Source organism: Megalops cyprinoides, chromosome 1, assembly GCF_013368585.1.
Source record: "Megalops cyprinoides isolate fMegCyp1 chromosome 1, fMegCyp1.pri, whole genome shotgun sequence".
Lineage (NCBI taxonomy): Eukaryota > Metazoa > Chordata > Actinopteri > Elopiformes > Megalopidae > Megalops > Megalops cyprinoides.
This window is the reverse complement of record NC_050583.1, coordinates 38,482,210-38,498,796: the sequence shown is the minus strand read 5'-3', so window position 1 is coordinate 38,498,796 and position 16,587 is coordinate 38,482,210. Positions and strand designations below refer to the sequence as shown.

At 42.7% G+C, this 16,587-nt stretch overlaps 2 protein-coding genes across 3 annotated transcripts; both read right to left on the bottom strand.

Moving 5' to 3' along the window:
- Positions 1-3,758: 3,758 nt before the first annotated feature.
- hexim1 (HEXIM P-TEFb complex subunit 1) lies at positions 3,759-5,654 on the bottom strand. Its single transcript, XM_036541034.1, has one exon. It carries the CDS (start codon positions 5,311-5,313, stop codon positions 4,183-4,185), a length of 1,131 nt encoding a protein of 376 aa, XP_036396927.1. The 5' UTR covers positions 5,314-5,654; the 3' UTR covers positions 3,759-4,182.
- Positions 5,655-8,142: 2,488 nt separating this feature from the next.
- acbd4 (acyl-CoA binding domain containing 4) lies at positions 8,143-16,586 on the bottom strand. Of its 2 annotated transcripts, none has more exons than XM_036536285.1 (11): positions 16,337-16,586; positions 15,604-15,815; positions 14,378-14,498; positions 14,144-14,228; positions 13,781-13,901; positions 12,775-12,867; positions 11,782-11,870; positions 11,375-11,579; positions 10,819-11,021; positions 10,107-10,160; positions 8,143-9,420 (listed from the first exon to the last, which is right to left on the bottom strand). In XM_036536285.1, the coding sequence occupies exons 2-11, from the start codon at positions 15,731-15,733 to the stop codon at positions 9,292-9,294; spliced, it is 1,230 nt and encodes a 409-aa protein (XP_036392178.1). In that variant the 5' UTR covers positions 15,734-15,815; positions 16,337-16,586; the 3' UTR covers positions 8,143-9,291. The 2 variants fall into 2 exon arrangements, with proteins under 2 accessions (XP_036392178.1, XP_036392187.1); XM_036536294.1 differs by having other exon boundaries at positions 11,375-11,510.
- Between the last annotated feature and the right edge of the window lies 1 nt (position 16,587).

Below are 16,587 nucleotides of genomic sequence, written 5' to 3'. Positions count from 1 at the left end.
GCTCTGCTGCATCTGTAGCAAAGGTCAGAGAAACTATCAGTATGTACAGATATTTGCATAACAGCTCAAAAGATATGCTAAAAAGATGTGATCAAAACCAGTAACCCCTCACTCAAAACAGAGAGCAGATAAAAAGAAGCACCTACAGCAAAGCATTCACATACTTGTGAGATCTGGGATGTATGTTACACTCATTTTGTTGTATGATACAAGTGAGACAAAATTTATAGAAATGTGTCAGATTAACAATATACTGTGGCTACACGCTGTGTTCTGGTCAATAGAAGCATCATGTTCTTGTCAACAAAAATTCATAGATATAATTTTAAAAGTTTAGGTGTCAGTATTGATTATGATGAGTTCCTGTCCAGAGGTGACGTTGAAAACAGAAGGAGTATTTCCCGTGAAACTGGACGGAGCTTGCTTTAAGCGGTGGATAATTTAGTTTGGAGCTTCATGAATGGTATCTGAATTTTGCCCCGCGGACGCAGGACTCGACAATCCGAGATTCATCCCCAAATGCAGCGATAAAAGGAAATTGTGAGAAACAGGAAAGTGCCAGAGTTAGAAAATATATCAGCAGGTGAGAAAGGCTTTGTTGGTAAGACTTGTCAGTCTGTATTGGTGTGAACTATCAAATATGGAAATTTTACGAAATATTTTGGGGAATCGAGCAACACTGTCCACAATTGCTGTTAAAAAGGTGTGCAGGGGACGCGACGCAATCTGTGATGACAGCATTTAAGTAGTTTTGCTACTTTAAAGCGTGTATTGGTTGAGAGGTCACTACGTTCTATCGGTAAAGTTGTGTCTAAGGGTGTACAAGACAACTGAAAAGCGTTACAGAACTTTCCCATTGACTGTTGCAAAAAGAGAAAGCTCCGCCTATCCGCTCGCTGCTGTCTAGTTTCCTCGTCATGGGGCTAACAACCTGTCGTTGTTAGTATTCGCTTATCCACCAAATTCTTAAACTATTTATCATAAATGCAGCGAGTAGTTTCATGTGACATACTTCATTTAATTTTGAACACAAAGGGATACAGAGGTTAGCCATCTTACAACGATAAGTCGAAAGCGGTTTAGAACGTCAGAATTCTGTGCATCGTCAGTGCAGGAGCTCAGGAAATCATGATGATGAAAACTGGGCCGATTGCATACTGCAGGCCTCGCGCAGGCTTTGCGATATGCACCTTAAGACGATATTGAGGTTTGAGAAATATGTTGTCTTTAACAAATTAAAATAAAGCCCAAAACATCTCACAACGTATTAGGTAAATCGTTAAATGTAAATGTATGTAAATATACATCTATGACTATTCTTGTACAGTGTATGCTAGCAAATGCTGTAGGAAATGTAATATATGATTGAATAATGATAAGATCGACAATGCTGTTCAATACATGTCCATTTGACAATATATGATCTTATTTGTAACAGTAAAGATCCACCTTTTTGTGCTCAGCAATCCAGGGAACTCTTCAAAGACATAATGCTTTATTTGAAGTCAATATGATAGACACCCAAACTATTTTACTGAGGCAGACCTTCAACAAAGTGATACTGAGCTAGACTTGGGAGTTTTCCTGTCAAAACAAGACCTTGATGTGCAGAATATATTACTTGAGGTGGCTATAACCTTTTCTTATTAATTTCTGCAATGTTAGGATTTAATTAAGAGTAAGACATTTGTTGAATAAGAAGTTTAATTTGCATGTGTAAGTAAAACTACTTAGCCAAAGCTTTTGTGCACAGCTGCCATTAACAAAACATAATTAATTATATAGAAGATGTGACAATGCTTGCATTTTAAATCTCAGTTGCATCATTAATTCATGGCTCTTCAAATTACAGCTTTCTGTAAAATAATTCCTTAAATGTGTAAACACACAAACACACACACTCACATCTGCTTTGGGATATTCTGAGCATTTGGAACGTTTGACAAATATCACTCTGTTTGTAATGTATTTTTAAGGACAATAAATATAATGTAACCTGACAGTTTCAAATGACCTCAAAAGAGAATGGCTTGTGCTTTCAAAATTTCAAATTTTGAAGTGTTCTTGACAGCCCAATAAGAAAAATGCACAGTATGAATTGGTGACATGATCACCATGCTATTACTCTCCTTAGCACAGTATTTATTGAGAGGTCCTCTTCAAATCCATTCACCTACAGAGAATAAAACTGAAGTGCAGTAATGTGCAGAGTTTCAATAGTCATATGTTGCAAGTTGTTTTCACACCTAGGTAAGTAACATATCTGTATGCCAATGGTTTAATGCAACAAAGGTAAATATAATTCTAAACGGTCTCTAAACGGATTCTAAAGCGATAAAACTGGTTTAGGCAGCTTTCTTTCTCCCTCTAAGAACAAGTCTACCTTTTTAAATTCCTTTATTTTCCATTGATCAGACAGAATATTCAAAATGCCTTTATTGAATTGTCTTACAATCAATGGTTATTTAAAAACTTAATACAGTAAGATTACTGCGGACAAATATTTCCCTTGTAACAGGCTGTAGTACATTCTAATTCTTTTGTTGAATAAAAATGTTTTGTATCATACTGTATACTCCAAAATGTCATATAAAACCCATCAGGGATATACCACTGTGTATTTTCCATGGCATGACATCTACTTTTAATATTGAGTTAACAATGTGCCCACCAGATCTCCTCTAGTTATCACTCAGTATAGATCCAGGCCTATGGAAATCTAAATGTTAAGGTCAACTAAAAATTTATACTTCAGGTCCAAGAGCAATTTTTTTCTGCCACACAGTGATGAAAATTTGCAAATGCAATGCAAAATGTTCATGTCCACTGGTTGTCTTTGTGTGTGTGTAGGGTTCCATTTTTATGTCATTCTAGCCTTAGTCTTAAGAAAGCTTGTAAGTTAGCTGCCTCCAAAATTATGATTTTTACTTGTTTGATTTTTTTAAAAAATGGAGCACTATAAATATACTTGTTTTAACAGGATCTAGAGTTATGAAAAGGCTTGTATGTGCAAACACAATGGGGCAAAAATGAGTCATAAGCATACCCCAGACACACCTCCACTGTTTTGGCATCTCCCATTTTACTTCTGACCTTAGACAGAAATGCCTTGTCTTAACATGGCAGTTAGCTGCAAGCCGTGTATGCAAGTGGATTTAAATCACAGATACAAGCACATTATGAAATTTAAAGCCCATAGCTAAATCTAGACATTCCCCCCTCTCCACGGTGTACAAAACTGCCTTAAGTGCCCCATGTGAGAGGCTATGTGGTGCAGCAGTAAAGAATGGCTGAGAACACAGAGGATGTTGGTGGCCTTTTTAGGGCGATGGTCCATTTTCAACAGCTTGGAATCCATTGCTGCTTCTGGAAACTGTGTCCCACTGTACACGTCAACCCGCTCCTACTACATCAGTATATGGGTTTAAGCTTTACTCATGTGAATGCACTGTTTAACCGTGTAAACATTTTTCAATTGAACAACTATTATGTGCTTTTGGGATTTGCTGTATTGCCAGACTAATGCAATTAAGGGTTCCAACTGACACAGGCAAGAAAGCCTGAAATTCTGAACTAACTATCAAAGTAATTAATCAGTAGCTTTTGTGTCATCCTCAACTTACATTCTGATTAGAAGGAAAAAATATTTACACGTGTCCTTTCACAGATCAGATGTTCTATTCACTTCTGGAGGCTAAAGTCTGTGACAACACCCACACACCAGTAACATTCAACTCAAAAATAAAACACACAAAAACCCATTTCATTTCTTTATATATTTACACATTCAATATTATGACCATAGTTTCTTCAGAAGCTGACAAATTCATAACAGTTTAGGACAGAGCTCAAACTTGGAGAAAACATGTCCTGCTGGTCAACCAGCTTTAGCACTGAATAGTTTTAAGATGTGGCATGAAAGAGGGAAATGATAACAAACCCTCCCCTTTTGCTCATTAAACAATGGACTTTGTGTCATTTTTACATTTCACGTCGAAAATGTAAACTCGTAACGCTGTGTAAAAACTGAATAGTAATGAATATTGCAATGAAACAGAGTACAGTCCAATGAGCTGTCAAACCAATTAACTAACAATAAACAGAAGTCACATTGAAAAAAAAAACAGAAAACAGAAAGAACTTACATGACCAGCCCCTGAATATCAAGACATTTAACGTCTTTTATTCATTTTCTTGTTTCTCGACGGTCTGCCCCCGTTCGGTGTACAACTGGTTCTGCCGACGAAGCTCAGTGTTCTGTGCTCTCAGTCTCTCAAGTTCGCCCTCCAGCTCTCTGAGGCGCAACGCGTCAGGCTGGGCAACCGGGGTTTCTGCGGTTATGTCCGGGCTTCTCCTGGTTCGGCGGAGCCGATTATTCTCCTCCTCTAGGCGTGACATGCACTTTTCTAACTCAAGGTACTCACGCACCAACTCTGCCTTGGTCATGTTCTGCAGGCTCTCGACGTGGTATTTCTCATAGGTCTCAGAAAAGTCCCTCTGGAGAAACTCCCCTCCAGCGTTCCCTGGCCTCCCCATGCCATCACTGCCACCTCCGCTGCCATCCTCTTCCTCCTCGTGATCGACACAGTCCTCCTCGCTGGAATCGTCCGAGCGACAAGCGCCCAAGATGCGCCTGCCTCCCAGCTCGGTGTTGAGGTCGGGTTCCTCACGGTCGTGCTCTTCCATCAGGAACTGCGTCGTGTTGTAGGGGGCGACGGGGAGACCTTTGGCAAACATTTCGGCTCGCATGCGGGATGCCCGTGCAGTCTCTCGTTCGTCGAGCTCCTTCTTTTCCTCCCATGACAGTTTGAAATAGGGCTTCCAGCGTCGCTTCTTCTTGGAGGGTCGTCGGCGATGTTTCTTCTTGCCTAGTCGCGCATCGGGCAAAGGCTGGGTCCTACCGCCGGGGCAACCGGAGTTTACCCTCTTAATGTGGCTACCACTTTCGCCCTGCACCTGACTCAAAGTCTCTTCTCTGGGTTTGTCTCCACTGTTGCCGCGAGCGACAAGTCCGTCCTCCCCGACTGCATTACCAGCATCGGGCTCCTGACAAGGCTGAGCTGTTGCTGGGCACAAGGGGTGTGCGTCTCTAGCCACCAGCCCTGGACACACCTCCAGCTGCTCCCCTTGCATTTGCTTCATAGTAATAGTGTTGCCGTCTGCTTGCTGGCCATCTCTGTATCGCCCCCTATCGTCACCCTCCTGTCCACCATTCTCATTGGCTGTAGGATGCTCCAAAACTGAAGAGCTCACACCTGAAGTGGTGCGAGAAGTTTTCGTGTGATGGGTCTTCTGATCGCCTGCTTCTGACATCTTGACAACTGGGAACGGCAAGTAGGTTTGTCAACAAGCTAGCTAGCTATCTCCAGGTTTAAGTCACGGTGTGGTTGAAGATAAAAGTCCTTTATAGAAGTCTCCAGGCTTTGTAAAGTATGTTTTTCTATTTCTTAAATAAAGCAACATTGGCTATATTTGTAACATGGTTATGATTTAAAAAAATAAATAAAAGAAACTTGACTGATCTTACTTCTTAACTCTCAAATAAAATTAGCTAATTCAGTTCGTCAGCTTCTATGACTACAGTTAACCCTTTCGATGCTGCAAGAAATAGCCTCCTTTCCCTCGCTCCGGATAGGTCTCGCTCTGTACAGAACCATCCAGTGTATTACTGCTCTTGAGAGGAAGGGGGCCTTGTTTATATACCCACTCCGCTACTCTCAGTGCGCAGGCGAATATTGTCAGAGCTAACGGTCCAATGGGAATTGTAGTTTAAAAGATCACGATTTGTATGGAAACATCGTTTACAAAACTACACAGTCCACAGTTACGGACCTCTTCTCTAACATGTAAGCCAATCATTTTCTACGCTTTGGAGCGCAGCAAGACCCACCTCTTTAATAATACTATTGGTTAAAAATGTACTTGCGCTGTTGCTACGCTTATGTTGTATCCCAATTGGGTTTCTCTACAGTCAATCATAAATCCTGTTTTCCTTAGAGGAAAGCAGTCCCGGTCGACGCTACCACTTACAGAAAAGGGTGACAATGTTCATTTTTGAAACATAACGCACACCGTAACTATAACGTTATATGAAACGTTGTTGATGTTACTTTTTAATGTGTTTTTAAATCTCAACTAGAAGGGAGTGTTTTCATCGTACTGGTAATAAAAACCCACTCAAGCCTTTCTTACCAGAAGAGATGCCTAGCCCCGTCGTGCATTAACTAGTTCTGTTTTCCAGTGCACAGCGTTAAACATTCATTAAACATTCAGTTTGTATTGATCTGTTTTTTTCCTTGGGACTATTAAAGAGTGGCCTTCTGAATGACATTATGGCGATGTGGTGTCGAGAAGCCGCCTCGTTTTCGGTGCGGAGTGGCACTATTCTGTTGTCCGCCCCCCTTGAAAAGAAGCGTAAGGAGATGGGAGAAATTGACGAAACGTAAACAAATGTGTTAATGGCGGAACGAGAAGTTGCCATTTGTACTGTTAAAATAAACAGCTTGTGACACAATTCCTCACTGAACATTACTGCGTTATCTTGTGATTGTCGTTTTAGTTTTATATTGGCTACCCAGCTCAATCAAATGTGTACTCTGATACTATGTTCATAATTTCGTTCGACCAGACATATTGGAGAGATGAGCAATGTGGCTCCGATTTATAACCCATTCCTTCAACATAGCCCAGGGGAGTGTTTTAAAATTGGTAGTTAGCTGATTCACTAAATATAGTTATATTATTAGCCAGCTACCTACCATCTTGTGGTTCTGGAACAAAACGATAGTTTGCATTAGAATGTGGAACATAGCCAGCTAGCTAGCTAGCATTAGTTGGCTTGGTCTGCTGAAAATCAGTTCAGTCGAAATTAGCTAATGTTGCTTGCTATCGTCGCTAGCTGTAACTAGATAGTCAAACATTTGGAACGAGTCTCCGAGGAACAAAATTGCTAGCTAGCTATCCAATGTTAAACTTGGTTAGCTTGACAGCAGTAGCTAATGACCCGCTGCTTAAAGACAGCCAAATTGCATAGACAACGGACGTTAATTGTTATCCGTATGAACTAGATATTACGCCAATTCACAGAATTTTATTGTAGCTAGTGATTTTATCTTTAACTAGCGGTAAGACGTTAAAGCAGGGGACAAACAACATCTAACGTCAGTGAGCTAGCTGGCTAATGTCTATCATCAATAGCTGCTGGGTACTTTCTTACCAATGCTGAGGAAGCAACTTTACCAGTTAGTGTAAAATAATTGGCTGAATAGGTAATATTTAATAGTTCAAGTAGGTATGCTTTGTAACTGCGCAGCACATACGACGATTGTTGTAGGAGGTGTGCCTGCGGAGTAGTTTCATGCGCGTACACCGAGCATCAGTAGATCCAACCAGCGTCAGTTGTGTGGCTACCGCCATCTGATTAGGTACCACGTGCCTCGTACGAGCCAATTATACACGTACATGTTTGCGCGTTCCTTGAATTAAAAAGAAATGGATTGCTCCTAGTAATCCCGCCATGAACTCATCCGAAAATTAGACACTAAAGCCCAATCCCATTTCTACCCCTTTCCCCTAGTAAGAGTCTGTAGTGCACACTAATGTCAAAAGGTGGTCGAATCCGTAACGTTGGCATTGTTAATTTTACTAGTGTCATTTGTCGATTTGACGTCTCTCAAAGACATGGCTCCATCCTCCACCCTGAGGATAATGTTGGGTTGATAAATAAAGCAGGAGCTTCTGATCATAATGTCAGCTGTGATCCCCCACAGCACCACTCATATGTGTCATATGTAATTTACAGTGTTGTTGTTTTTTTTTTAAACCAATAGCTCCAAGTTTAGCTGAATCATTTACAACCTCTGGGCTGATTGAAACATATGTTGATGTAAGAGAAACAGGTTTGAAGAGAGGCTGAGGGGCTCCAACATCTGTCACATACACTGCATACTGGGTACTGCTATCTCTCTGTGCCCTCTCACCCAGCCCAGGATCTTGCCTGCTGTAATGCTGAAACGCACCATACCCCCCCCACCCCCCACTTTTTGTGGTAGAAGCACATGCCTGAGAACGTTGCAGGCCAAGCAAGGACACAGTTTATAACTGCAGACATTAACATACAATCACATTCTCCTGCTACCCCAGTTTCAAATCTTTTAATAGTTGTTACGTTTCATATGTAAACAGACAAGTAGGCACCTGTTTGTTAGAAACATTGTGCAGGGCGTAAGAATCCTCAGAACAAATGACTGACTCCCATGTATATATGTCAAGACACATCTGTACACTTCTGGTGATTGCTCCGTGCCTTCATTCTTTATAGTGTCGTGGCAGAGTCTGATTTAGTTTCCCCCCTGTATAATCTATCATGCATGAGCATTGCAAGTAGTCGTCCTCTGGATGTGGAGGGTATGTTTTTTGGCCACTGAGGAAAGGAGATTGTTTTTGAGGATTATGTGTCGAGTCCTGAAAGTCAATGCACATAGTGAGAAAAAATATATATTAAATTGCACTTTACACAACCTGTCAGAACACGGTTGTTTGAGGCTTATGCATTGATGAGTCACTGCACTGCTGCATTTGTTTGATCATAACTGTGACAAAGCAGACTGCAGACAGAGAAACTAGTTTCAACGCTCAACAGGGCAGACACTGACAACTGCACGAAGGCTGAGGTCGTGATGTGAATGAGAATCTATCCACACCCCCAAAAAGGAAAAAGCTGGCTTGGGTGTCAGGAGGCAAATATCCAGCAGCATAGTCACTCAATCAGGGGGGTTGCGTTGAAACTTCTGTGCTAAGTTTTAAGAGTTTTGAAGACGGCCCACTGAAAACACTGATCTAGCTGTACAATGGACTGAATATGGCTTCTTTACCAGCGAGAGAATTCATTTAGGTAACTCTAATCAAAATCTTTATAAACCCCTCAATAATGAACCTTTTGGCTGTTATTCCTTTCACCTCACAATACCCTAGTTATAATAAGACTAACATAATCAATGACAGTATAGGGTACAAAAAAAGAAACTACAGTCTTTCACAATTTTTGTCCACATCCTTGAATGGATTTTAGTCACATGATTACAGGGTACCATGAGGTGAGCAACAACTCAAGTGTTAGGTTCATTTTCATCTTAGTTTTAGTGTAGACTAACGGGGGTTTGAAAAGATTTAGCTTTCCCTAATGAATCTGAACTCCAAATAAAGCATCAGGGGGTGTATCCAGTCCAGCGCACTTCAATCAGCGTTTGGCTGTTTCTTGCCATCTCTCTCCGATTCTGAGAGGGAGCGTCTCTATGCAGCAAGACGGGACTTCCTGTGGCTGCGGCGCAGGAGGAACACAAGCCCCTGAGCGACGAAGGGCCAGAGCAGCAGGAGCAGCATCGTGCGCCCAGACACGTCAAATGGCCACCACCAAGCCTCCTGTGGAGACAGAGATAGGTTATCACTACACACAGAAACACGCATGCACCGACACAACCATCAACACACACAGATAGAGACAAACATGCACACCTACTTGCAGAGAACCAAGTAGCCCAGCCTCACTTTCCAGATCAAGAATGGAATTCTTATTGATTTGAGTGCCCTTTACTCTACAGTCAGTGGATCCCTCTCACTCAGAGAGCATGGAGCCAAACCGTAAATACCAGCAGTGCCAAGTGTGCCTGGCGTAGGTTGGCATAGTTTGACAGACAGCTCCGACACAAAGCGAGGGTGAGAAGCTGTTGCGGTTGCCTATTCTCTCTCCTCTCAGACTTGTGCTCTCGCTCTCTCTCACTGCTGCTGCCTTTGGTCCCACACCATGCCAAACCAGATTAGGGCACTGACTACAGGGGAGAGGACTGAAGACTTGTGTGAAATACAGCCAGCAACCCCTACCCCACAGAGCCCGACAGACACCACCTGTTTTCCTATCAACAGGAGCCAAGGGTATGAGGAAAAAAAAGAGAGTGATGGGAAATGCACATGCACTCTCTCACACACACACACACACACACGCATGCATGTAGGCAAGCGCACGCACGCACGCACACACATACACACACACACACACACACACACACACACACACACACACACACACACACACCTATTTGGTGTCTTACCTCTGTTGCAGGAGCTGTGAATTCTCCAGCAGGTGTCCAGTCTGAGCTCTGAGCCTACAATCAGAGCAAAAGGAGGAGAGATCCTAGGCTGACGCTCTAGCAGTTATCATCCTTAGATAAAGCCAAAACCCGTCTCCCCCAGCAGCCACATTATCCCTCATCTCCTGAGCTGAGGGTCCGTCTGTAAAGCTGCCTCCAGGGGCTGTCTAATCCACCATTGCTGCTGCTGATTACACCCCCCCTTACTAATACCAGCGTCAGCCTGACGTGGGGAGTTAAGTCGATGCACTGACAGTCAATCACCCACTTTCAAAATTAAACAGTTCAAACAATCAAAACATCAATCAATCTAAGAGATACCAAAACAGGTGTTGTTACAGAGTGCAATACAGTTACTTTGTTGTGTTTACACATTTTGTAGAACTACCCTATGACCAATTTGTCTGAACATGTCCAGAAGGAAAAACCCTTCTGAGGAGGCATTAAGTTCAAGGATGTTTCCACATAAAATGAGCAGGGAGACCTAAGGTGAGCTCCAGGTCTGCCCTGCATATAGCCTATGCATGGATTGCATCCACCCTCTGGCATGTGCAATGTTACAACCCTTTTACAACCCAAATGAGACTTCCTGCTGCTTGCTGCACCCGCATCGAATATGCTGCCATCACTGGCCCTGTCTTAACCTAGGGGGTTGAGCATATGTCACCCTCACCTGTGCAGCAGCCAGCCTCTCTACAGCCTGCAGCCTCTCCATCACGCTGTGCATGTCCTCTCGCAGCCGCCGCAGCGCCAGTACAATCTGCTGCTGCAGCTGCGCATCCTGCTCTCTCCCGGGTCCTCCCTCCCAGCCGTCCCCTCCGCCGGCCGCCGAGGGCGCTCGCGCCGCCCGCCACGCGCTGCCCAGTGGCTCACCACCTGGACAAACGGTCACACAACCACCCCACAGCTTACATGGCTGCACGACAAGCTTGTGTTTAACAGATACTGTCAGGACTGACTTCATTGCTGAGTCCTGATTTAGGAATGACAAATACTGCATTTACTGCTCAGAAAGCTTATTTATAAACAGCCATCACTTTTTCATAGCACAGTGAACTGATTTATGAATGATCAACAGTACTATCCCTGCATAGTATTTATTTATGAAAGATCATTATCATTTTAGACTTGATACTTATTAAAGGTATGAATTATAATGATTCATTAATAAAACTCAAGGTTTCCCTGACAAGTGTTTCTGCTGAAAGAAGGGTTATGGAGGAGCTCACGTGTCTCTTCTCTTCGTCCCTGGCGCATCTCCCTGCCCGAGCCTCTCCCTCTCATTGGTGCACCTCTTCCCTCTCCGGACCCTTCTCCGCCTTGTCCAGCTCCCACCTGTGTCACCCGGGAGATGGGGGCGCGGCACTGCATGGGGTTACAGGAAGGCTCGGACTGCACGCGCTCACTGTGGAGACTGCCTGGTCTAGAGGCACCCTGCACATAAACACATTGAACACACATGGGAAAGGATGTGAGGATCGCAGAAGTCCACACATACCTCCTTCAACCCCTCAAATACTGCTTTTCATCAGTGCCTTAAAATGTCCCTTTTTGGTGATTAGTTACATTTAAGCACTTTGAGAATCAGGATGAAGGGAAGGAGGTACAGTATGGAGAGGGGAAAAACAGTCTGTACCTTATTTTGGTCAAGCTGCTCCAGCGAGTCACAGAAGACTTCGCTCTCTGAGTCGCTGGTCACCACCAAGCCGTCCGCTGAAGCAGCATCTGCAGAGATAAAAGGTCATCACTCAAGGCTGTTCTGATGCCGGCAGCATATAAGTACAAGCAAGAAAGAAAAATCTCGGTTTATGGCAACAGCATCATGTCAACAGCCAAGATCTACTGCATTAATGCTGAGTGATAATGAGTTTCACCATCTGATTGGATTACAATCCCAATTGAGGGTAATAATACACATTTCAACCACAATTATGATAACTGATTTCTTATGATTTCTGTGACCTGTAATTGTCTGCCTGATGCATAATTTCGATTATACACCCTCTATGCAGAGTGATTTGCCTCTCAGTCTTTTTAAACTAGTGTAATGATGCTCCTGTGAATTTCCCTTTGCCCTTTTCCCTTGACTAGATCTTCTGTCAGTCACCCTCAGAACTGCCTTTTGTCACACTTTACTTGATATGCAGTGGAAAATGACTAACTGTCCTTACTCAATAATTTGCTCCTCCACCCACAGCTAGTGTGAGTATGGAAGAGAATACTACTAATAATAAAATGCAAAAGCTCTGAGCTGCACAAATTATTACATGATTAATGGGAGATGAGTGCCATTTCAATCACTGTCTCTTACTAGCTAACCTAAGATAGCTAACTATCAGGGCTCTTTGTGGGAACTGCAGCACAAACAGTGGGTGTAGTCACTTCCAGCAGTGCATTGAGAATTTCGTTAGGCAGGTGAGAGATGGCTAAATGCATTTCGTCGGCGGAATGCTCTGGTCTAATCAAATGGCACCGAGTAATCTGTTCACTTATTTCTTTCACCATCAAAAAATGGCTAAAATCAGTCACCACTTACAGCAATTCTTACACATCTGATATGCACATTCTCTCCACCAGACTAGGAACAATACTATTCGACCAATACTGATGTGTGGCACTCAACACTTACTCTTAGGGTCACTGGATGTCCCCTGGGTTGGTTCCTCCTTAACCTCACTCTCCACCTCTGACGGGCTAGCTGTGTGGTCGCTCCCCTCTAGTTCTACACATAACACACAAACATATTAACAATCTTTAAACAATAACAATTGCATTTCTATGATCAATGTGTTTACTTTCAATGTAGCATGTTCAACCTTGTTTATTTTTATTTTCACTAGTATCCATACTGAATAGCTTTTCATGGATTTTAATAACTATGAATACTTGTCAATTTGAAATCCATTCCTGGTTTTATACCCTGTCAGGCTTTGCACCATACCAATCATACCAATCCTAGACTACATTTTGCTACTTCTCCTTCTCTCAGTGGATTACAGTAATTGTGAAAATTCATTATTTAAAATGATTCTTTGCCACCTGAATTCATGAATACAATCACCCAACACTAAGAAAGCCGAGAACATTGCCTACTGTATATACACTGAACTGGTTTGAGTCCTACTGTGTGGAATGTGAGTTTATATCCATTTTAACAGTGCATTAGCCTTGTGCTAACAGACAGAGGGGCATGACCATCTATACAGAGTACTCTAGAGACTAGAGCCAGACAGGAATAAAATGAGATGGTGTACACTCAGTTTCAACTAAAATGATACCAAAGCAACATTTCAGTAAAAAAATAAATGTCATAAATGTCACAGGACAGCCACTTGTAAAAGCTTTGAAAGCTCACACAGAAATTGGAAAAAACTGAGTTTTGCAAGATGTTATTAATCAAGCATCCATTCAATGCTCATGTGACAGAGCAGAGGAATGTCACAGGCAGATGACAGTGTGACAAAATTATGGGTGACAAAAACTGATATCTCACCATAGTGAAAAGAACTGCTCACTTTCAGTAAGAACACCTATAATATAATGAAATTTAGGTCAGACATTTTATGAGGGGCCTACATTCTTAGTCTGTGAGGTTACAAGATCATAACTGTTCTGCTCTCTGCCCCGCTGCTGACCTGCCCTGAGACTCAGCAGCGCCTCCGGTGGCCGTGGCATGTCGTGGATGACGAGGTAGAGAGGCTCAAAGTAGTGGAACAGAGACGCCGTCTTCTCATTCATTGGCATCGTGTCAATGACCTGTAAGGCAGGGCATGATGGCTGCTAGTCAAGATGCCAGGGCCAGTCAGAGACACACCGACGCAGTCAGAAAGACACACAGACATGTACAGTGCTAAACCACCAATGGACAGTGTCAACACTGACTCATGCAGGGGAACAAACACCCAAACACAAATGGACACCCCTGATCCACTGGTCCACAGACATATGGACACTCATAGGTCCCAGTGCTGGAAGAGAACAAGGACACTGCACAGTACCTCCTGTGCCACCTTCTTCATCTCCTCCACGTATGCCATCATAGCTGCACTGCTGCTCATCTCCCCCAGGCGACTCCAGGCATCCCTGAAAATAACACCACAAAGGGCCCTTGGCAAACCAAGCATGCTCCATCTTATTACAACACAATAATAACAGCAACATGTCAACAACAATTTAAACCTTGTCCGCTACATTTTATAGTGTGTCCCCTCTTTCTACTTTCTGCCTCTCACCATTTGTAGCGACCAACAGGGTCCCAGAAGCCCGGCCGGGAGACCCTGCAGGGTCCACACACCGCCTGCTTGTAGAGGCCATAGAAGCGAAGCATCACCTCATAGGAGGGCCTGTAAGCACCTGGAGGGAGTAGCACAGCACAAAACACATGATCCAGGACACCTATCGTGCACACACATTCAGCTGAAAACGTAGAGCTGTGATTGCCATTATGTTAACTTAGCTGGCCTGTTGAGAACCTGTTGTAATTTCTGACAGCATGTTAACCAGCTGCAGAAGAACACCAGAAACTGTAAGAGGAGCGGATTAATGGCAACACCAAAATGAAAAAGGACTCTGTAAAATTTGATGAAAATACAACTGTAACTTTCTTCCAGATAAGGCTAGTTTTTTTTTTTTTTGCTTAATTTTAAACTATGTGCTAATGCATTTAACAACTTTGTAATGAGTGAAACTACACTTCTAAAAACTGTTCTGACGGCAATTAATTTACTTTAGTTCCTCATACATGCAGTATGAAACCCTTTGCGCCCACTCACAACGCAGCTGGTTCATTCTGTGAGAAATCGATATGATTTTAGAATTCTGAGCCATTAAGCAGCAGCAGCAGTGATTAATAAAGTGGGAAAAAAAGTCTGTCATAATATCAGCTGTGATGAATTTATTTACAACAACCTTCACCTGCCAAGAGCAAATGCTTATAACTGCTTTTCACAATAAAATGTGAAATGTAAAATGGAAACTTCAGAGAAGTTATGAGTAAAAATGAGGCCTCACCAACTTGGTGCCAAATTAACTTCATAAAAATGTTCACAAAAAACTAATGAATGGCTATTTCAACTATTTCAAAGGGTTTGTTGTCAGAGACAAGACACTTGTTCAATCAGTGAATCAATGTGGATTGGTTAGCACTCGATTGTCTAATCTGAGTAGTAAGCATCTTTAAACATTAAAATGAAATATGTCACTTCAGACCGTTGGTGTTCATTTCACACAATGTCAATTGGTCTACTTTTCTTACAGCATGGAAGGTACATCATATGTACACACTATCTGATTGTCAGAAATCACAACCTGTTTGTCTCTTGGAATTTACAGCTGGCTGTCACTGTAAGAGCACTGGACCATAAGGAATGTGTGCTGGGCAGCCAAAACGACTGTGCATTTCTTCCTTCAACGCTGGGTCCGTTCAGTTAAGTTTGTTATCAAAGCTAACATCACTTACCGTTCTTAGGAAGATTCTGTATTACGTCAACGGCAGCCTGGAAGCGCCTTTGACAGTTTTCCTCTGACTCTGCCATAGACAGAACGGGCAGAACTCTCCGCGCTCTATCGGTGCAACAGTCCCGTGGCATCCAGCCGGGTCCCCGGACGGTAGTGAGAGCTCTAGCCCGACTCCCACGCTCCAGTAGCCAAGGGACACCGTAGTTACCCTTACTAAGAAAAAACGCAACCAGAAAGCCTTGCTTATATCATAGCTCAAGTTCAATTATTAATCTAATCCAGACAAGCTAGCTACGTTGTCAACAAATTCAAACAGCCAGACTAAACAGCTAACGTTAGCTAATTCTTGCCAACTCGTAAGTGGTTACGGTTTGGTGCACGGACGCACTACTTTTCTGTCCTACAACATGTTATTGAAAATCTTTATGACCCCTCCTTCATATTACCTGAAGATCTAACGAGTTTACACTGATTTAAAATTCGAAGGAAAGTGACCTCGCAGAGAATTCGGATGAATGCAAACACATAAGTTAGCAGGCTAGAAGCAAGCCGAACAGCCACACCAACTGGCTACATGTTGCTGTTCAGTTCAACTTTCTAGGTAGCTCCCGTAAGGTACTTCCATAAAGCGGGGTGGTTAGCCAGCTATCAACCTTACTGCAAAGGTTAAGTTTGTGATTCGAAAGGTCATACAATATGACAGTACATGTTGCTAACGTTAGCTCACTGCTCACCTTCGTTCTTGTTGATCGTGGTAGCTAGCTAACTACACTAGCTAGCTACCTGTCATGACAGGACTCTGGGTGTCATAGAAGTGTATCTAGCTAAGTGTGCAAAACATCTAGAAAATGAAAAACACACATAATGTTACTAGTCTATATTACTGAAATTCGTCTGATGCCGGTAGAACACTAGCTGACTATCAACTTTCTGCTCTCTTTAACGTTTTGCCGAATCCTCTATCCTACAATCTCGTCTACAGAAA